The sequence below is a fragment of the Mastigoproctus giganteus genome, chromosome 3, assembly GCF_048544385.1.
Source record: "Mastigoproctus giganteus isolate SK-2022 chromosome 3, ASM4854438v1, whole genome shotgun sequence".
Classification (NCBI taxonomy): domain Eukaryota; kingdom Metazoa; phylum Arthropoda; class Arachnida; order Uropygi; family Thelyphonidae; genus Mastigoproctus; species Mastigoproctus giganteus.
The window spans coordinates 170,450,586-170,474,157 of NC_143577.1; the positions used below are offsets into that span (position 1 = coordinate 170,450,586).

Below are 23,572 nucleotides of genomic sequence, written 5' to 3' on the forward strand. Positions count from 1 at the left end.
TCACATGGATATTCAGCTACTGTGACCTGACCGTGTAAACATAGACAGGAGAAATTTACTATAAGGCATGGATCACTCACTTCTCCAAAAAACATATGCCCATTTGTCGGAGTAAAGGGGAACCAGAACACAGGTTGACCAGAGGCTATAATCCATGTCGAAAATCTTCTTAATCCTCTGACTGGCTATGGGAAAGCATACTGACTAGCGCAACTTCTCAGTATGTGACCTGCATAGGTTTTTCAGACACCACTAATGTTGCGAAATGGTAATCCCTTTCACCCTTAATTCGCACTTTCTAATTACCTAAAGGCCAGAGATGAGAATAATGCATACAAAGTTCTCTCCTAATCCGTTCGTTACATGGAAATTTTCTTTGTTCAATGGAAACTATTTTAAATGTAATTACCAAGGGGAATCAAAAGAATCCACTATAAAAAAGTTCGTTAAACAGAGGTCAGACTGTAATTAAATCAAAAATGAAGCAATTTTAAAATACATAACCGATCGATTGCGCCATTAAAATGCTGGGAATGGGCCCCGCTCATCCCACTGTAGTTTCTGCTCTGGATACTCAATAAATGCATTCAGGATTTCATTTGTAAAATAAATGATTGTCTCAACAATGGGCTCACAAATTTTCGAAAAAAATAACAATGGGCTCTTGCAAGCCCACTATAGCTCACTATTGGTTGTTTGCGAGAAAAAGATCGAACATGTTGGTTAAGATTGTCCGGTATTCTGGTAGGTAAATGAACAATCTGTGCGAGGTCATTAGTAATTGCAAAAGCCTCAGCATCTCGACCAGCTGGGTCCATATGACTATAAAATGGAGTTGTGAACATTTAAATCGCCAATGAAAATTACCTCACTATTGGGAAAGTTGGACTGGAGAAAGTCAAGTTTCAAAGAGAGAAAGTCAAAGAGTTCAAAGTGATTAGTGGAGTTAGGAGAACAATAGAGGCAACAGATGACTTTGACAGAATGTGGTGGAGAGATTTTAAGCAGAGAAGATCAAAAAGAGGAGATTCCAAATTACTAAGTCTCTGACAGGGAATATCAGAATGGACATAAGCACAAGTATCACCTTTGAAGTGAAAGGAATCGCACAACAAATAATTTCAAATTTTAAACTAAAGTTGTACAATTTTCCAGCTGATGAAAATACTTTAGATGGAACATTGGATATTTATAACTTCCTTTTTTTATTGCCTGTCCATAGTTACTGAAATAGCTCCTAAAGCATTCTTGAAAAATGACCATGTAGTTGTGGATAGACAGGCTATCCACTAATGGATTCACTATAGCTAAACATGAATATTGCAACTCTATCAGTATCTATTCCCATTCACTATATATATATTTATATACCTGAATATGAACTTAAATTAATTCCCTCTTCTAGAATATGGGATAAATCCTTCTGAACTGGTCTTGTGAGCAATGTGGGAACATAAATTCCAAACAGAATAAAAAAATACACAGTAATATCATTCTATTAAAATGAACACTTGATACAAAAAAAAAAAAAAAAAAAAAAAAAAAATATGCCTACTTCAAGCTGATTCTTTGCTATTAATCCATATTCCTCTCCATTAATCTTCCCTATTTCTACCATACTAAACTCTGCACCATTATTTTCACACCAGGATAAAAATGCTTCCCAATTTTTCTCTCTATCTGGCAGAGGTACATTCATACCTATAAAAAATAAAGTAATTCAGTTTGAACTCTGAATCAGAAAACATAATACTTAGATTCTGAATGATGAAATAAAAATAAAATAAAAGAGACCATGAGTAAATTGGAACAAGTATTATGTATTTTATGATATTAATTGTTGTACAGCAACTATTCATGTTATACATAAACTTACATAACGACCAGTTAAAATTTCAATCTTCTTCCTTCCAAGAAGGAGTCTGGATCTATCCATGGTTGTGGTACACTTTAAGAAACTCTCATTGGCAAAAACATTTTCTGGAAATTGATACACATTGTGCACCTCCCATGTTTACAAATGTAATCTACACTTTCTGAGAAACAGGAGATTCTTTGTAAGGATATCTAAAAGAAGTAACTTGTTAATAGAAAAACCACTTTGCACTGAAGTACTGATGTGATAAAAATTAAGGAAAGCTTAACGTTCAAAATACTGACTTTTCATTTGCAAGGACTGTTGCATAAAATATATATAATCCAAAACTATCATCAGCATTACCCAACTGTTCTTGAAATTGAACCTGGGGCAAAGTCTTTGCTTCTTGGCATACAGAACACTGTTTTTGCATTCTCTGTAATATCATCTGTGATGTTGTTGATCCTTAAGTTATTTTTCAAAGAACTTTCATTATCACTGCTATGATCATGCATAAACAAGGTGGTCCATTTCACTTAACCTTTTCTTAGTGAACATTCTGTATGATATTGTACAATATAGTACAGTATAGTTGTATTTTTTTTTTGAAAATTAACTGCGGTATTTTGCTTTAATTTTTTGTAATAAATTAATGAAGTATAAATAACACTAATTAAACTACATGAAAAAAAAATAAGCAAAACTCCTACACAATACAACTACTTAACAATTGTTACAATATGAAATGGATTTCATTTCATACTGTAACAGTTGTCTGGCCTTTTCAAGAAACAACAATGGTAGAAATAATGTACACAAGAATACCACAATTATTATTATTGTGTGTGTGTCTGTGGGGTTAAGGTTGATAGATTATCATGCTGGAAATGGGACAATGCCTCACAGTTGAATGATTTTTTTTAAGTATATCCTAAATACAAAGGCTAGTCACCATTTCACTACAAAATCATTGTATAACTTTTGTGAGTCACTATTAAGGAGTAGCAACGGAAAAAGAAGCCTCCCCTATAGTCACCACCAGCAACCCAACAAATATTAAGAAACTCACCAAAGAACATATATCTAAAGAATAAAATCATGCCACAATTTCATTACATAATTGTTTCAAAACCCTGATAACAAAATTAAAATGAGAAAACAAAATTGACAGTAGGAGTGTGTTACAGGCCTAATAACTGTGATGAGTTTACCAAACAGCTATACAGGGAAATAGTCGGCCAGCAAATCAGAATGTCTCATAATGTCTCACTTTCAGATATTGACTGGAATTTGTAGATTGGTCACTCAAATACTAGCAAGATTTTTGTGGATTTCTTGGATGACTGTTTCCTACATCAGCATTTTAGAGAGGCAATAAAAGGAAGCAACAATCTTGATCTGGTTATCAGAAATGATTCCAGATGCATTAAGAATCTGGAAGTACAAGACTTACTGTGTGGCAGCGATCACAGTGTACTAATGTGGAATTTAATTAAAGACATAACTACTGTCAAGGATAAAAGGAAAGGCTTTTGATTTAATAAGGGTGAATACATAGGTCTCAGATAGTTTTTAAATTGTGTGCAGTGGGACCAACTGATGATATTTCAAGTAATCACAGAAGCTATTAGACTTTTCATACCAACAAAGAAATACTGTTCAAGGCTTGGTCCTAAAAGCATGTCAGATGAACTATTGAGACAGGCAGCAGAGAAGAAAAATGCATGGGATGCACAAAAATTATCAGGCAACACAGAAACTCATGGTAGATATAAATCACTCTGTAATCAGGTCATAAACAAGGTTAGGCAGGCTAGGGCAGATTATGTGGGATCATTTAACATTGCAAATCTGGCAAAGAATGCAAAGAAAAACAGCAATGTTTTCTATACAGGCAGTTCCCGCTTTAAGAGTTCCCATGTTTAAGAGTCCTTTTTTTCAAATATCAAGTATCGACAGAATTGAAAATATAAACATTAATTCCAATTAATAAATGCTAAATATTCATAAATATGGCATTTCAAACCACGCATGTAGCTATACAATACATTACTACTGTGCACGCATTTATTTGTTCAGGCAGGTTTAAGGAGGGAGGTCCAAATCTTAAAGAATTTTGGTAAAAATTCCATACCCCAGGGGCTTACATCTGGTGAGTATGGGCTTGGCACACCCAGGTCGATATCATCATTTCTCTCTCTCTCTATTTTTTGGCTGGTGTAGCAAAAGCCTCAGGCTTCCTTGTTACCATATGGCTAATGATAATAATAATATTTTAGATGCAATCAAAATAATAAAAAGAGCCTGGAACAAAATTACAGAGAAGAACATGAAGTGTATTTGGAATAAACTCTGTCATCATTTTATTGATAATTTTTGTTGAGGAAAAAGAAAATTTAACACATGAAACTCCTATTTACTCCTTCACTCTCAAGGAGCTTGACAAAACTTTTCAACACATAGAAAAAGCAATTGAGATTCAAGTCACAAGATTCAAATTTCGAGCTCACTAGAAAAGTTTCTACAGATTTTAAAAAATATTTATGCATGCTATTGTGAAATATCTAAAGAAAAGAGAAGACTGTATTGGAAACACACAACTGAAAGCATTTCCGAAGAAGAAAACAACTCCTTGTGCATCCAACAAACCAATGAATGCGTCGCCAACAATGAGTGAAGAACCATCAATGAGTGTGCATTTAGCCACGATAATGAAAAATAAACATTCTTTAACATTTGTCTGACATAAATCATTTCTTGATTATTATAATTTGCCTGATTTTAAAGGCTATATTTTCATTTCCTTGGATAAATAAGTCATTGTTTAAGCATAAACTACTGTTTTTATTATTTAACATTGCTATGGTCAAATTTCATTGTTGAGAATGCAACCCCTGTTTTTAACGTTGTCTATGGGGAAAAATTCCTCACTCTAAGAGATCATGCTAGGAAAGAATTAACTTGTAAAGTTGGGAACTATCTATACTTATATTAACAGTAAAAAGAAGGGGTTGAATCACATTGGGCCACTTTATGTCAATGGGTTAACTGTTGATGAGTCTGCTCAGGTTGTGGACAAATTGAATAGATATTTTGCATCTACATTCACACATGAGGAATGTCTGTAGGGAAGGGGGAGCCAGAAGTTTATCAAATGAGGAGCTAAATGACTCTGTGATAACTGAAAGGAAAGTGTAGGAGAAATTGTTCAGGATGGACATAAAAAAGGCACCTGGGGTAGACGGAATCTATCCAATTATATTAAGGGAGGCAGCAAAGGAAGCAAGCAAACTCTTAGCCAAAATTATCAGAGCATCCTTGGATCAGGGGGAGGTCCTTGTGGGCAAGAGAAGTGTGAATATATTCCCAAATTCATAAAGAAAGATCGAAAGGCAATTGAGTAATTACACACCTGTTAGTTTAATGTCTGTTCCAGGGAAAATAATGGAATCACTGGTTAAAGAAGTAATGCAGGACTACTTGGAGAGGCATGCAATTATACCACAATCACAGCATAGATTTGTGAAGGGGCAGTCTTATCTTACCAATCTGATAGGTTACCATGATACAGTGACCAAGGAACTAGATGCAAAAATTAATTTTGACATCACATACTTGGATTTCAGGAAGGCTTTTAATACTGTTGCACAAAAGACTGCTGTACAAACTGGAGAAATGTGGCATTAAGGGCAAGTTACTGCTGAGGATAAAGGGAGGGTTAAATAGAAGAAGACAGAGTGGTTAACAATGTTCACTGATCTGGAATAATGTAATTAGTGGAGTTCCTCAGGGGTTAGTGCTGGGTCCATGGTTGTTAGCATTGGTATAGGCATATGATGCAAGAAAATGGCTGCCTCCGTAGCCAGGTGGGAAGGAGCAGCAGTGCATAGCATACGCTTCTTGATTAGATGGGGGTTCAAGCCCGTCATCACCAAATACGGAGGATGCGGAAAGGGCAGGGAATGACAACCGCATATTCCCGGAGCAATATGGCCTTAGTTGCTAATGCTCCTAAAAACCAAACAACAACAACAACATAATGCAAGAAAGCAAGCTTATACAGCATCAGCCAAAAAAAAAAAAAAAAAAACTTCCCATTTCATTGATCCATTCGTTCCAAATATTTGTCTAGTTCTGCCTTGAATTTATTTAAGCTACCAACTTCCACAACAACAGATGGAAGTTTGTTCAAGCAATCAACTACCTGCTGGCTGACCTACTCTGGCAACCTGTCTGCATTGCTAAGAAAACTCCATATCTCACTGCACAATAACCCCCAGGTCCCTTTCATTCTCACTACCCTGAGTGTAACACCACCCAGTTGGTACATTTCTCTGGGGTTAATTCTACCCATATGCAGTACTTTGCATTTGTCAATGTTAAACTCTAGTTGCCAATTCTCAGTCCATCTTTTCCAGATCCTGTTCCAGCAACATACTGTCATTAACAATCCTGCCAACATTTGTATCATCTGCAAATATACAAAATAACAATGGGCCCAACAACACTGAACCCTGAGGTACACCACTAATAACATCAGTCCACGTAGAGCAGTATCCATTGATTACCACTCTGTCTTCTCCCACTCAACCATCCTATTTTCCATTGTAGCAACTTACTCTTAATGCCATACTGCTCCAATTTGCACAGTTGTCTTCCAGGTACAACAGTATCAAAAGCTTTCCTGAAATCCAAGTATATGATATCAAAATTATTTTTTGCATCCAGTTCCTTTGTGACCATGTCATTTATTATTACTATTAGTCATATGGTGCAAGGAAGCCTGAGGCTTATGCTGCACCAGACAAAAAATTTATGAATTACCCAGAGAGAGAGAGAAGTAGAAGGGAACCACCAAGAAAGAGAAGAATGATGATGTCCAGGACCCTGGGTGTGGCAAGCCCATACTCACCAAATGTGAGCCCCTGGGGTTGTCATAGTATCCAATCAAATTTTGTCAGACAAGACTTCCCCTTAACAAAACCATGCTGTGCCTGATTTATAACTGCAGTCTTGTCTAGATGATCCTGCATTGCTTCCTTAACCAGCAACTCCATTATTTTTCCTTTAACAGAAATTAGACTAACAGGTCTGTAATTACTCATGTCACTCTTTGATCCCCCTTTGTGAATTTGTTTTAAATATTGTTTTCAATGATATTGATAAAAGTATGTGGGGATTAATGTCTAAGTTTGCAGATGATACAAAGTTGGCAGGGTGGTTAACAACAGTCATCAGGGTGAGTTATTGCAACAAAATTTAGGAAAATTGGGTCCATGGGCAACCAGATTGGTGAAGGGAACAAAAGGATACTCTTACCTAGAAAGGCTTCAGTTCTGCAAATTACAATGTCTGAAAATCAGGCACCTACGGGGAGATCTAATCGATGTGTTTAAATACTTGAATGGATTGAGTGAGCTAAATGTTAATGGTATTCTTTCACTTGCTGAGACTACACACGAGGGGACATAAATTCAAGTTGAGGAAGGATGGTTGCATTAAAGTTAAATTTCAGCTAGCGGATGGTTGATTGTTGGAACAGGCATCCATCTGTTCTGAGAGTGGATGGGTTGAATAAATTCAAGGGAGAACTAGACAAATTCTTGGAGGGTACAGTTGCCATTACTACTATCCTAAGCATGCCACGATTTTATTACATAATTGTTTCAGCGTGATTATCGATTTATTTTTCAAGCACAATTAGGCTGCACTTGAGAAAAAAAAAAGACGTACAAGTTCTAATCTTTGATGAGCATCTTTCACTGAAACTCCTTGTTCAACCATGTTAGGTTCCTCATCTTAATCATTATCAATTTCAGAAGATTCCATTACGTTTGCAATGAGTTCCTCTTCATTCGTGCATATCCTGAAACATTCAATGTCCACATCCACTTACTCAAATATTTCTTCCCTATTATCATACAGCTCTTTTCAATTAATAGAGGAAGCATGCTAACTTCACACATTGCATCATTCAAGGCAGTAAATCCAGTATTCTTGAAGCACTTGGCAATCACTTTTTGACCAACTTCATCCCATATTGAAACACAAATAAATTGCCTACAGGATGTCAATTTCACATTAAATTTTGCTTTCAAGGCATAGCACAATTGTTTAATAGCATCCTTCAGTAGTTTTTCTTAAAACACTGGATTACACCTTGATCAAGTGGCTAAAGAACTGAAGTCATATTTGGTGGTATGTACTCAAAACCACTTAGGTCATCTACTTCATTAATTGCATGTAAGTCATTAAATTGACAATGAGGGGTGCAGTTATCCATAAACAAAATTTTTCTATTCTTCTCACTCATCCTACGATCTAAGTTTCTGATCCATTCTCTGTAAATTTGTAATGTCATCCATGCCTTTTGGTTCGATTGATACATAGTTGGTAATGTCTTCAAACCTTTAAAACTTTGAGGTTTCTGGGCTTATCCAATGATTAAAAGAGGAAGTTTCTCTGTACCAGACATGTTTGCTGCTAGCAAAATGGCAATCCGTTGTTTGGCCTTTTTTTTCCGCCACTACTTTTCTTGCTGTTAACGTAAAAAAAAGTGTTCGCCATTATCCAGTAGCAATTTTAAAAAAAAGAGCCCAGTTTCATCAGCACTGAAGATGTCACTGTGGTTGTATGTCAGAAAAACATTGCTTAAATGATTTTCCTTCCATTCCTTTGTAGCATCAATGTCCACACCTGCACTTTCACCACACACTTTTTTGAAAGACAGGCAATAAAGAGTTAAATTTCTGGAACCATCCATCTGAACTTTTAAATTCTTCAATATCCACTCGATGCAGTGCCGGATCAAGGTATGGGCTAGCAGGGAACTTGCCCAGGGTGTCATTCTTTAAGGTGCGTCAAAAACAGAACAATGAGGTAAAAAAAAAAAAAAATTTATATATCCTTAATAAATGGTGCCAAAAAATCATTCTGACCGAGGTGCTGAAATACCTTGGTCCGGCACTGACTCAATGCACAAACAATTCAGCCTTAGCTTTTAAAAGATTACCATCTATGTCAGGGATACCCAAACTATGGCCCCTGGATATTTTGATTAGATCATAAAAATTAATGTTCATATTAGATCACAATAAAATTTATAAAAAACACATTTTACAAATTATTTTAACATTCATTGATTAATTAACAGAGTTGAAGCCTCTGTGTCATCAGCTTAGTCTTGTTAGATATTAATTCTGTTCTTTCCACTCAAAACAATTCTTTGTAAAATCGTTAAAACAATTTGTTAATCTTGGAACCTGTCATAAATAGCAATATCGTTAGAGACAGCAATTATGGATTTCCTAATTCCTTATCTTTGCTTGGGTGACACTTGCATCGACCCCCACAGAGACCTACCTCTATATGGGCTGAAAGTAACACCACATAATGGGGTTACTTTCTGCCCATCACGTAAATATTTTTCTTTAGTACTAAGTTAGAAGTTCACTTGTTAAGTTCTTAGAGATTACCTCCCAAAAAAGCAACAGAATCACTAGGGAGTGCAACATCGTCCTAGGAAAGTTAAGAGAGGATATCAAATTGATGAGATACAAAAATCGCTATTCAAAGGTGTCTGCCTTGTAGCCAATAATGCTCTTGTCCCCAAGGCAGCTCTCACAGTTTGCATCAGATGTGGCTCTGAAAATCTACCTAATTCTCCTAACCTCTCAACACCTCCAGATTTCTTCCTCTTCCCTGAAATGTAGGAGCCATTACAGAGCTATAGATTTCAGACTAATCAGCAGCTAATCAATGAAGAGAAAGCTTGATTATATACTCAAAGTGAGGCCTGAAAGAGATGCACAGATGAGAAAAATGGGTAGCTCTAGGCGATAGCTACACAGAGAAGGATGAAACCGAGCCAAATTTCAAATCACTAACAAATATTTTTAGGTGAGGTAAATACTTATTGACTGCCCCTCATATAATACAAGACACAGAAAAATGCACTGTACATTTAAATGTCTTGTATTTTTTGGACACAAATATTCTCTAAACTACTATGGTGGTATGCAATTTGCCTGTAAAATTATGCCATTGTCTCTAATCTTAATTTGGGTACTATACACTACATCACTCTGCTTTCAATTTAATATCAATGCATGCTTTACTTTTCACATAAATTTGCAAATGAAGATTTCTTTGACTAATAGATACTTCTGTCATTTTATTATTACCATACAAAAACGAAAAAAATAACATATTAATTTTTTTTTCAAAATCATAGCTGCTTTTACATTACAATGATTTTCATAATGAAAAGTGGTACATAATATCACTTCAGAAATGGAAATTTAGTGAATCATCTTAAAAAAGAATGCATAAGATGCTTGTTAACAGGAGAGACTGCTTCTAAAGAGATGAGACACACTTAAATAAAATAGAAGGGGGTGAAGAGTGTTTGCTGATGCTATCGAGATAGTGTTAGGTGGGTCGGAAAAGTGCTAGCTTGGGGGAATTCACAGAATAAAAGGTTACTAGTAGCCGCAGGCAGAGGTGAAAGCAATTCTTGCACTGCTTCTAGTAGAATGAGGAAGCCTGGAGGGCAGGGTGCCGGTGGTTTCAGGGACTGGTGGGAGTCATCATGAAACAATTAAATACATGGGCTGTGTCAGGGTAACTAAAAATAAGTAAAGGTGCACATATACTTGCATGTACACCAATGCTAGAAGATTAGTAAATAAATTTGATGAAAAGTGCTGGTCAAGACATCAAAGGCAGATATTGTTGGGATATCAGAGATATGGTGCCACACAAATATAGGAAATGCAGAATTAGAATTTGGGGAGAACAATGTGCAGGAAGGATAGACAGGTAGAAGGGGTGATGCTGTTAGTTAAGAAACACACAAAATTTAAGGAAGTGCATCTAGTTCACATGGGTGGACAGTGCAGTGTTGAGTCAGTTTGGTGTGACATAAGCACTGGGAAAACCAAGTTGAGAGAAGGAGTGTGTTATAGGCCTAATGGTGTTGATGACTACAACGAACTGTACAGAGAAATAGAGTGGGTCAGTAAATCAGATTGTGTTATAATGGGGAATTTTAACTTCCCAGATATTGACTGGAACTTGTGGATTTGTTACGTGCACACTAGCAAGCCTTTTCTGGATTTATTGGGCGATTGTTTTCTACAGCAATATGTTCGAGGGGCAACCAGAGGGAGTAATACCCTTGATCTAATTATCAGCAGTGATTATTCATGTATAAAGAATTTGCAGATAAAAGAACCACTAGGTGACAGTGATCACAGTTCATTGATGTGGGATCTACTTAAAGACATAATTACCATCACGAGTAAAGGGAATGGATTTTGCTTCCATAAAGGTGACTACTGCGGTCAAAGTTTTTAAATTCTATACTGTGGGACCAACTGTTGATGTCACCAACAGCAAATTCTAAGTTGGAAGCATTCAAGGAACTAATCGTGGAAGCTACTAGGCTTTTCATACCGATTAAGAAAAATAGTTCAAGGTTTAGGCCTAAATGGATGTCAGATTAACCAATGAGACTCGTGGCAGAGAAGAAAAATGCATAGGATGCATATAAATTATTGGCTGACACAGAAGCCTATGGCAGATCTAAGCTAGTCTCTAATCAAGTCACAAAAGGAGGTTAGGCAAGCAAAAGCAGATTACGAGAAATCTTTGGCAAAGGATGCTAAGAAAAACAGCAAGAACTTCTTTACTTATATAAAGTCTAGAAGGGGATGAATCAGATTGGTCCATTTGATATCGATGATTTGACTGTAGATGACCCTTTTCAGATAGCTGATAATCTGAATGAGTATTTTACATCTACATTCACACAGAGGAGTTATTAAGGGAGGAAAATGCCAGAAGTTTATCGAACTGTAACAGGATGCTTAATGATTTTGTAATAACTGAGAGCAAAATGGAGGAGAAATTGTTGAAGTTAAACATAAAAAGGTGCCTGGGGTGAATGGATCTATCCAGTTATATTAAAGGAGATGGCAAAGGAAGTAAGCAAACCCTTGGCCATAATTATGAGAGCATCCTTGGACTCGGGAAGTCTCCACAGACTGCAGATGTGCAAATGTATCCCCCCAATTCACAAAGTGGGGTATAAGGTGATGAGTAATTACAGACCAATTAGTTTAACTTCTGTTCAAGGGAAAATAATGGAGTCACTGGTTAAAGATGCATTGCAGGATCATCTAGACAAGGATGCGGTAAAAATTCAGACACATCATTGGTTTGTTAAGGGAAAGTCTTGTCTGACAAATCTGATTGGGTACCATGATGTGGTTACAAAGGAACTGGATGCAAAAAATAATTTTGATATCATATACAGCCACTCACCAATTAACGTAAGGGTTGCGTTCCGCAGAACTCTACGTAAGTCAGATTTTCCCCAAAGCTTGTGCAGCACTCTCAACTGTGCTTGCTGAATTGACTGAATCAAAAAAAGAAATGTTCAATGAACATGTCAATAGAATTATTTATTGTATTTATTCAATTTTTTACCGCATGCACAGGAAAAATTACAAAAGATTGCACTTTAAAAAATTTAAAAATTACAAAAAAAAAAGAGAGGAGACAGGCACAACTTCAGTAAGTTTTACCTTTCAAACATCATTACCAGAATCAACGTCTTCAGCTGATAATTATGCCGCTCCAGAGGTTGAGGGCTGTGGAAATTTAGAAGGGGTCGGCCACTCAACCTTACAAAAGAATATATTAATGGATGACTGGACTGCAGCTTTTTTCTTTTCATTGTAAATTTCTTTGTAGCAAACAAACATATCTGTTAACTTTTAAGAATCATTCACTGTCAGGATCCATCTTCTGAAACCTCTCCATTGCCAATACAATTTCACGAAATGCCATTGCCATCTCTCTAGTGATGAAGCGTCTTGGCTCCTCATTTGGTTCACCTTGAGCTTCGTCAGCATTTTTTTCTTTCACAATCGCCACCGCCTGCAAGTCAAGAAGTTTTGTTAGATAATTCCTTTTTTTCTTCCTCTAACTCCTCTACATCTTTGGCAACAACCTGCAACTGAAGTAGCACTGAAACCATTACAATCTTATCTGTAACCTCTTCACATATGATTCGTCTTTTTCAAACCCTTCTACATGCCACGGGCATATTTTCTTACACACGCCATTTAAACAACTTTTAGTAATTTCCCCTCAGGCCTTATTAATGTTTAAGATGGCGTGGTAAATATTGTAAGATTTCCAAAAGTCTCTTAACGTAAAATTTTTCTCACCATCTACTGCAGACAATGCCTGAGCAAATGTTGTGTGTAAATAGTGTCTGCATGGGTAGCACAGTGGTATCGTCACCGTCCTCCCCATACCGGGTGGAAAAGGCCAGGGTTCTAATCCCATTGATGACAAGGAACTTTAATGGGCTTTGTCCACTCTGTGGCTGAGTTAGTCAGTCTCAGGCGTAGATAGCAAGGTTTTTTTCACCCAGAAACTGGGAGTTTTTTGTCATCCAGAGAACACATGCAATTTACAGACATATTACATAAACAGGTATATGTAAGAAATTACGGGTAGCCCTAATATAATAATTTGAATTTTTATGCATAAATAGTATGTTTTTAAATTTGAAATAACACCCTGATCCATAGGTTGGATGAGTTAAGTCGTGATTGGCGGTAGAAATATGACTCTCACATTTGAATTTAAATCATCTAGATGCGTAGATTGTCCAGAAGCATTTATCAAATAAAACAAAATCTTGAAAGGAACATCATTGTCTTTACAATATTTTTCAACCTCAGGAATGAAGCAGCATTTAAAACCAATCCTCAAAGAGAGATACTGTTATCCATGCTCTCTGGTTCGATCAGAAATACACAGGTAAAGTGGCTTTATTGATGTCCTTAAATGCACGAGGATTTCCAGAATAGTACATAAGCAGTGGTATTAATATGTAATCTCCCACTGCATTAGCCCAAGCAAGAGCATGGCCCTATCTTTTGAAGCCTCGAAACCCGGCATTGTCTTTTCCTCTTTGGCAATGTATGTTCAATCCAGCATTTTTTTTCCAATACAGAGCAGTCTCGTCAACATTAAAAATTTGCTCCATTGAATAGCCGCCTTCATCAATAATTTTTTCCAACATAATTACAAAATTTCTCTGCAGCTGCAGAATCGGCACTGGTGATTTCACCACATACTTTAATGTTTTGGAAACCAGCGCGATGCTTGAACCTATTAAACCACCTGTTGTTTGCCACAAACTTGGCTTGTGGTTTGCCATATTTATCCTTAATATCTTCATTATTACTTCTTGCTTTTGCTTGAATAGCCATTGGACTCAGGAGCACTTGATTCTGAATCCGAATTTTCCATCCATATTATTAAAAGCTATTCCATCTTCGATATAGCACCTGAACACTGTTGATCTTAACTGCGTTGATCCTTTGACATGTTCTTTTATATGTGCACTATCCTTTAAAATAGTATTCACTATTGAAGCAGTGAGACCTGATTCCCTTGTAATAGATGACAAACTTTGTCCTGCTTCATACTTCTTAAATCATTTTCATCTTCATTTCAAAATCAATTTTGTTTCGCTTCCTGGCACTGCCAGCACTTGCACTTTCCATTGGTCCCTTTCCCTTCATCATTATAATATGTAAATAGGAATGAAGAGAAATTTCTGAAAATTTGTTTTTTATATGATCAAAGATTATATAAAGATTTATATGTGAAGGGGAACACATTTTAACATAATACTGTAATGTAAAAACCTACACAATTCCAGTTATCGGTATTATCGCAAATGCAGTAAGATCAAGTTTACTACCCATTTATAATAGATTGCGCTAACAGAAAAGTCCAATAAACCAGAAAGTCCAAATTGTTTTTTTTTTTTTTTTTTGGTTGTGACCTCAAGAAACGTGCTTTAGAAAAATATCACAAAAGTGTTCAAAATTGATTCTTATAATGGGACCATATGATAACGATGAACGTGTAGTGCAATTTCCATTATAAATATGACCTTTTAGAGAGAGAAAAAGCTTAGTAATATAACAAAATTTTCAACTTCCAAAGACTTGGAACAAATTACAAAAAAAAAAAAAAAAAAAGTGTTATTGGGTTCACATTATATTTTCACAATACCTCCATTTATCCCAACAGATTCAAAATATGTTTCCATATTTTTTTCAGTTTGCGCTGGCCAGCACAAAAACTTACATAAAGTCGAATTTGCGAAATTTGAGTATTAAGTAAATCAGAGAGTTTCTGTACTTGGATTTCAGGAAAGCTTTTGACACTGTTGAGCATTGAAGACTACTGTACAGATTGGAGAAATATGGTATTAAGGGTAAGTTGCTACAACATCCATTTACTGTCCAACCTCAAACTCACATAATCAACTTTTCATCTTCCTCGTTTATTCATTCAACTGCCATTTTCTGGAACAACCTTCCTTCATACGTATTTCCTGAAAATTACAGTCTACAGAAGTTCAAGTCTAATGTCAACAAATATCTTCTTTCGTCTTCTCAACCTCCAACCCAAGCACGGTACTAAGTAGTATAGGTTCTAATACCTCTCGTGTTTGGGGTTTTCATTAAAAAAAATGTATGCTATTTCTTCTCAGATAGAGATAATTGCAAAAAATAGTACCAGAAAGTAATTTTTTTTTTTTTAACTAACTAAAGGAGGTGATACACTTTAATCATTTTGAAAAAGGTAAAAATAATTGAGACATTTGTTTCGTTATTCAAAAGTGAATTAAGTGTGGGAGGATCTTTTGTGGCTGGAGTGCAAAGATTCTGGCGTTCTCTTGTATATTTTGTGCATTCAACAAGAATGTGTTTCACTGAAAGCATTGTGTTACAGTGATGACACTGAGGGGGGTATCTCTCCACTTAAAAGATAACCATGATTGATATTTGTGTGACCTATTTGCAGACGAGCCAATATTACCTCCTGATGGCCATCGCTCAAGGTTGGGCTTGATACTTCAAAGCTTACTGTTAGGTTGATTTTCCCATGATAACTGCCATTGGCACATGCATTTTTCCTGGATTATTGGTCAATAGTTTTGATGAGGTACTTTCCACTTGTTCTCAGGTGGTAGGTGAGCCGATTTGGCAGCATTGTCTGCTAGTTCATTTCCAAGAATTTCCATATGTCCTGGGACCCAGCAGAAGTATATGTTTTTCCAAAGTTCTGATAAGGTATGTAAAGAGGTGATCTATTCCTTTCACGACTAGGTGGGTGACGTTCATGATGTTTTTTACTGCTTGAAGTGCACTTAAAGAATCTGTGAAAATTATGCTGTTGTTAATATCAGAGGACTCAATGTAATTCAGCGCAACCTGAATTGCTATTAGTTCGGTGAAAATGTACTGAATTCACGTGACAAATGGAAAAACGTTTGGAAAAACTGTGATGATTCCAAAGTGGGCATCATTCTTTGATCCATCAGTATCTACTATGACAAAGATGGGAAACTGGTCCACTGCTGCATGGTATAGTTGCAAGAAGTTTTCTTTATGCAATGTAGATTTATTCCATTCATGTAAATGTAAGTCACATGAAAGTGGAGTGATATTCCAAGAAGCAAGAGAGGATGGGAGGCTATGTACCACATTGTCTAAGGTTAAATTTAGTTCTTTTAAGAGGTGTTTTATTCTGATACCCAAAGGACTATTAGCATTAGAGCAGTTTTGGTATAACTTGCTGTGCTGTGATGCAAAAAGTATCTGCCAGTTTGGGTGTTCGGGCATAAATCTAATTTTATAGGCATAACATAGTATCAGTGGTTGTCTGATTGAGAAAGGGGGTTCATGTGCCTCAGCATATAAGCTATGTATATGCTCCTAAGGCAATGCGTATTCTGTTATGATGGATAGGGTCAAGCCAGTGAAGGGCACTAGGTCTTGCTGAACTATACATCAGCACTCCGTAGTCAAGTTTCGATCTTATTAAGGCTCTATATAGCCGTAATAAAGTAAGGCGATCAGCTCCCCACTTAGATGCAGAGAGAACACGAATGATATTTAGTTTTTGCTGAAGTGATTCCTAAGAACCATATGCTGGGAAGAACTGCTATTGGTTGGCGATTCTGTTGTAGTTCCGGATTGGGGTGGAGTTTGTGTTGGCAGCAAAAATGGATGCAAAATGTTTTTTGTGGACAAAGTTAAAATCCATTAGTCTGAGCCCACGACCACCATAGAATATCAGATACTAAGTTTAGGCTTAAAATTTGCTCCAACACCCCAATAAATTCCATACCTCAATTTTCTAGTGCAATTTAACACTAGCTTCCAAACCATTAAAGACAAACATAAGGAATATAATCAAGTTACTGGAAATTGGTGAAATAACGAGCACTTAAACCTGCATAGAGTGTAATTCACCTTTAATTTCTTAAAGAATTTACAGATTATTTTCAGACATTTTGTGGTATTCCTATACCACTTCTTCAGTAGCCTGATGTATTATACCTACCTTCTCACTGATGAGAAGCCAGATAGCTTTGAACCAGCGCTGTCTGACTGGTGGTACTCAACTGAAAACAAGTAACAGTAGTCTGCTCTAACGGGGAACTTATTTGAAGTATAAGGAGGGCAACTCATTGAGAAGGATTTTGCAGGTGTTACAACAAGAGTCGGCAACCTGCGGCTGTTTAACTTTTAGCCTACACGAAGCACAATTTGAAATGGAGTTAGAGGTCTTAAAAATCAAGGATATGTGGAATGCAAGGCTAAAATGCCTTAAAGTTGAAATTGAGGATTTGGAAAGGCAAAAGGCTGCCCTTGCAATTTTACACAAATGGACGGCAATAGATGAATTTAAAAAAGCACAACCAAATTGTGTTCGATGCGTGGAGAATATACCAGAAAAGTATATAAATTTGAAAATATTTGAGTTTGGACTTCTCTCAGTTTTTAGTTCGACGTATTTCTGGGAGCAAATATTTTCGAACATGAGCTATATTAAATATAAATCAAGAAACCGTCTGAACAATGCGAGTTTCTCCGCATGATTAAAAGGTGAAAATTATGGCATACTCACCTGATGTTGAGAGATTCACTCAAGAAGGTCAGCAGCAAAAGTCACATTAATTTGTACCTAATTGAATGCTTATTACTTTTTTCAGTATTAATAAATAATATTTCAAAATATATATTTTTTTAATAAAACATCGTCCCACTCTATTCCATTTTTTTAAAAAAACTCCCCCCACCCAAGCTTGAACTGATGTGTGGCTCTTCGGATTCTCTCTTTTTTTTTTTTTTTAATTAGGTCAAATATGGCTCTTCACTCAAAAAAGGTTGCAGACCCCTATGTTACAATAATGATGCAATGTACAAACTTCAGTTTGTCTAAAAAATTCAACTAGGTACTAACGATAGAAATGCACCAATGCTCTAATGTTCGGCTATCAAGTCCACATAAGAATAAATTAATATTTAAAGCAGGCCTGGACAAACATTTTGGCTGAAGGGCCACATTAGGAATTCAAAAAGAAGGCGGGCCGCACGTAAAATACTATTTTCAGATATACAGTGAAACTTCCCTTTAACGGACAGCCATGGAGAACGAGAATTTGTCCGTTAGAGAGAAGTGTCCGCTAACAAGAAGTCTGAGGGAGAAAAAAAAAAAACGAAAGAAAGAAAAATCGTTAAACGTTTAATGTAAAATTAAATTAAAATACATACAGATTTTTGTAAATAATATACATACAATTGTGCTATGCATATTATGACTTTATCTTAAGAAAAATACATACAGTAATCACTTATTTTCTTCTGCACCTTCTTCCGGCTGATAATTTTGTTTTCAACATTTGTTTGGAGTGAAGAAACCACCGAAAGTCCTTCAGTATCTTCTTCAGCGGCGAAAAACATTTTTAAACGATTGATTTGTATGAGTACTTCTTCTATTTTCATCGGTGGTTCGTTGTTAATATGTTCTTCGATAGAATGACCTCCTTCCATTTCTTCATCCTCATGAGGAACTTCTTGAAAAATATCGATGATAATGTCGTTGATATCTAGAGCACCATCTTCTGTAGTGAGGTTAGAGTCTATATCTTTGTAGCCAGGGTCACTTGTGGCGGAAGTATCGTACATTATCAATAGATGTTGAAGTTCTTGTTCTTCTTGGTGCTCCACATTGCTGTTCACAACTTCAATTTTTGCGTTTGAGAAGCCAGACTTTATAAAACAGTTCACGACAGTTTGTTTTCTAATTGTGTTTACTGAAGAGGAAATCCATTGGGATATTTACAACTGTGACGAAATCCATAAGGATATTTACAACTGTGACGAAACAGGGTTGTTTTTAAAGCTCTTCCTGAAAAAACAGTGAATTGCATCTAGGATGCTGAGTTTCTTTGCAAGGTCACTCGCAAATGTTACATCGTTCATGTTTGCAATGAGATGTCTTAAAACACGTTTTCTGTAGTGAAGTTTAAATTTTTTTATTATCCCTTGATCCAAGGGCTGACACTCTGCAGATGTGTTTGGTAGCAGAAAAACGATTTGAATGTTGGACAATTCAATGTGCGGGTGAAATGCAGCATTATCCATGAAAAGAATCATTTTTCTGTTTTGACAAATCATGTTTTGGTTAAAGTGACTTATCCATTCACTCATGATATCTCGTGTCATCGACGCTTTTTTATTAGACTTCCAGTCAGCATTCAAAAGATTCAACTTTATGCCCTTGAAACAACGAGGATTTTGTGGTTTTCCTATAACAAGAGGTTGTTCAAAGTCTCACGGCATATTTATACACAATAGTACAGTCAAGCGTTCCTTAGAAATTTTTCCGCCCTGGCACTTTTCGTTTTTTAGACTCACTGTTTTTTCAGGAAGAGCTTTAAAAACAACCCTGTTTCGTCACAGTTGTAAATATCCTTAGCTTCAAAATCACGACATAAATCTTCCAATTTGACGGTCCACTCTGTTACAACCCCAGTATCAACAGATCCACCTTCACCACTTATGGTTTTCCAAGAAATTTTATGCCGAGTTTTGAACTTGTCTAGCCATCCCACAGAAGCTTTGAACTCATTTACTCCCATAGATTTTGCAACCTCCAAAGCCTTTTCCCTAATAATAGGCCCATTAATGGGAATTTTTTTAGCACGTGCACGACAAAACCACTCATACGTAACATTGTCAATTTGAAGTCCAACAGTTTTTGGGAATGATTTTTGAACCTGATCATTTACGTTTTGCCAAAATTGTTTGAGCAGTTCATTTTTTTTCTTTAGGATGTGGCTTACCTGCATCTTCCCGATTTTGAATTTTGCAGCAAGTTTGCGAACACTATTTTTTTGCCGATCATACGCATTAATGAGTTCGACTTTATCTTTTAAAGTTAAATGTTCACGAGAAGACATTGTGCACTTCACACGACACTGAACAAAACTGAAACTCAAAAGACGAAAGGCCAACAAAATTCCCCACCCCACACACACACACCGAATTCATCAGAAGTTTTACACGTGCCTTAAAATTCTTGAAAAAGGATTTAGAACCGCGACGTAAAACTTGATAAAATTCAGAGAATCGGAAATAGAAAATAAACATGTGATTGAGGCAATACGTGGAAGAAACGTTCCTAGAAAAAGGGCCGTGAGCTCGCCCGCTGTCCGTTATGGGAAGATCAAATTAAGTGCTAATCTAAACAAAACAGTGCAGATTGCCTGTCCACGTCCATTACAGAGAATGTCTGCTAGACAGAAGCTGAAAACACGTTAAAACCAATAGAGGAGAGTTGGGGAATTTGAAAATGTCCATTGTAGAGAGATGTCCGTTAGGAGAAGATCCACTGTATATTATTTGTTATCATGAAGAAATATAACATAAAAAAAAAATTATTCTCTAACAACCAAGAATTTAATGAGATGAATGGAACTGTTTTACATCTTTTAACATTTTTTTTTTTAATTTCGGGTGTTAATTTTGTAGTTGAGATGCTTAAAACTGCTTGTAAATGTTCATCGGTGATGCTTGATCGTAAAGAATTTTTATTTAGATTCATGGTGGAAAATGTTTGTTCACATATGTAGGTTGATCCAAAAATAACCAACATTTTTCGGGCAAAATCTTTAAGTTCGTCGAATTTGTCCGAATTAAGAGTATTGTAAAATTTACGAATTTCCTTACGACAGTGCAATTCCCTTAAATCAGTATCACACTGCAAATTTATAATCTGAAGTTGTAGTTCACTCGGTGCATTATCAATTTATATTGAAAATGGGTCGCGCACTATTGCTAAACTTGTCTCAATTTTTCGGAAGTCGCCAAATCTTCGTGAAAAGTCGTCATTCAGTGCGTTGACAATTTCACAATATTTTTCAAATTTACTTTCCGGAATCTTCAGCAACTTCATGGTTGGAAAGTGGTCTACTTTGTTAATCAATAAATGTCGAAGGAACAACTGGAGTTTTAATTGAAATCCATTCAAACTTTTTACAATATCATGGGTGTATAAATTTTTCCCTTGTAACACGGTGTTGAAAGTATTTAAGTGTGTCACAATGTCCAGGGTAAACGCAAAATCACAAATCCAGTTATTATCAGTTAATTAGGGAAAGTCCATAATATTTTTCAGTTTTAAAAATAAAATGTCATCTTTAAGATCTCATGCTCGCCGAAGAACTTTTCCTAATCTAAGCCATCAAATTTGGCTATGATAAGGAATATATGTGTACTCGGATTCAACATCTTGAAGAAAATTAACGAACTGTCTGTGTTTCAGGCCCCTCGATCGTATTAAATTTACTAGTTTAATAATACAAGATGTGACATGTTCAACTTAACACATTTTTACATAATACTTGTTGATGTTTAATACAATGAATTGTAATTAAATTATAATCAGGATAAATTTCACAAATAAATTTTATCCTGAATTTTCTTTAACGCTCCAACATTTTTACCTGTCAAACTTAATGCTCCGTCAGTTGTTACTTGCTATTTGGTTTTTTTTTTTAGGAGCATTAGCAACTAAGGCCATATTGCTCCGTGATATGTGGTGGTCATTCCCTGACCTTTCCGCATCCTCCGTATTTGGTGGTGACGGGCTCGAACCCCGGTCTAATCAAGAAGCGTGTTCTACGAACTGCTGCTCCTTCCCACCTGGCTACAGAGGCGCCGTCAGTTGTTACGCTTACCATTTTGTTCTATTGTAAATTATATCTTGTTAAGCATTTTTCAACTTTTTCAAATATATCTGCTCCCGTTGTTTGGTCTTTAAGAGATTCCATTGAAAGAAGCTCTTCAATAATTTCAAAATTAGAGTATGAAGATTAATAATTGCACAGTATTCTTTTGGTCGTTACTTTCGTCTACCATGTTATGGATTCTAATACTGATAATAATTGCTCATTCAAATTTGTATGGATACATTCAATTCTTGTTATTACGGTCCGCCAAGATAAACTTATATTCTCAAATTTGTGTTTAATGTCAGGACATATAATTCCACAAGCTTCAGTCATACATTCTTTAATATGGTCTCCATCACAAAAAGGCTTGTTGCTTTTTGCAATTATATGAGAAATAACAAAACTTGCCTCTACAGTAGCTTCTTGTTCCTTAGTTAGCAGCGTAAACACATTTTGTTGTCTAGATAAATTTTGAATCAATCCATCAGCAGTTTTCTTTCTCGCTTCCGGAGTTAAATTGGCACCATATTCGGAATGTTTAGTAGTGAAATGTCTTTTAATTTTGTACTCTTTCAACGCTGGGACACTCTCCCGGCAGATGAGACAAATAGTCTCGTTATTTACGTTAGCAAAACAATATTTTGTGTTCCACTCTTCACTGAAGACACGATGCTCTTGTTGAATTTTTCGTTTTTTATTCATTTTTAAAAATATTATTTTTATCGCTACTGGCACCAAGATGATAACCAAAGATAATGCAAAAAAACTAATTGTCAAGGAAAACAGATTGGGACTGGGGCCGGTCAGCAGTCCTATCCTATTACTCCGCCACTGCAGCAAAGCCACTGTCGTCATCACCGGTTGTCTGTTACCGTAGTTTCACGTGGTTAGTTTATAATCGCAAATTATACCATTATAAAAGCGCCCGTTGGCTCGCTCCAGTTCTCGCACAATTTCAAATTCTATCTCAATTCGAACAATACAGAGATGAAAAAACAATTTACAAGTCGACAAATTCTATAATTTATTACATAATCAAATTTATTTTTCAAAAAGGCGTCACAAAAGGCATAAAATAAGTAAACTTTTTTCGAAAATAGAATTAAAGCTCGCGGGCCGCACAAAAATGTGTGGCGGGCCACATGCGGCCCGTGGGCCATAGTTTGCCCGGGCCTGATTTAAAGGCATCTACGTACAAAATTTCCTTTTATAAAAGGTTAATTTATTATAAGTATTTTATTCAATTTTATGGATATAAAACTTTTTTTTTAATAACTGTTTTTTTAAAATGCCATGCAATTAACTCATAACACTTTCAATAATACTTGCTTAATGTTACTTTACTTCATATCCACTGAGTAATAATGAGTTCTGTTTTTGTTTTATTCAACAATTTTTTTACAGTAATTTTGCTCTAATGTTCGGCTCAAGTCCACATAAGAATAAATTAATATTTAAAAGCATTTATGTAGAAAATTTCCTTTTTTAAAAGGTTAATTTATTTTAAGCATTTTATTCACTTTATTCAATTTTATGGATATAAAAAACTTTTTTCTTTTAATAACTGTTTTTTTTAAAATAACTTT

At 35.8% G+C, this 23,572-nt stretch overlaps 1 protein-coding gene across 5 annotated transcripts in view; it reads right to left on the reverse strand.

Moving 5' to 3' along the window:
* Positions 1 to 23,572, reverse strand: part of Setd3 (SET domain containing 3) — a 397,353-nt gene that overhangs the window by 312,363 nt on the left and 61,418 nt on the right. For all 5 annotated transcript variants that reach the window (XM_090370760.1, XM_090370761.1, XM_090370757.1 and 2 more), the window contains exon 4: positions 1,556 to 1,701. In XM_090370760.1, the coding sequence (XP_090226886.1) occupies positions 1,556 to 1,701 (146 nt within the window). The remainder of the gene's footprint in view (positions 1 to 1,555; positions 1,702 to 23,572) is intronic.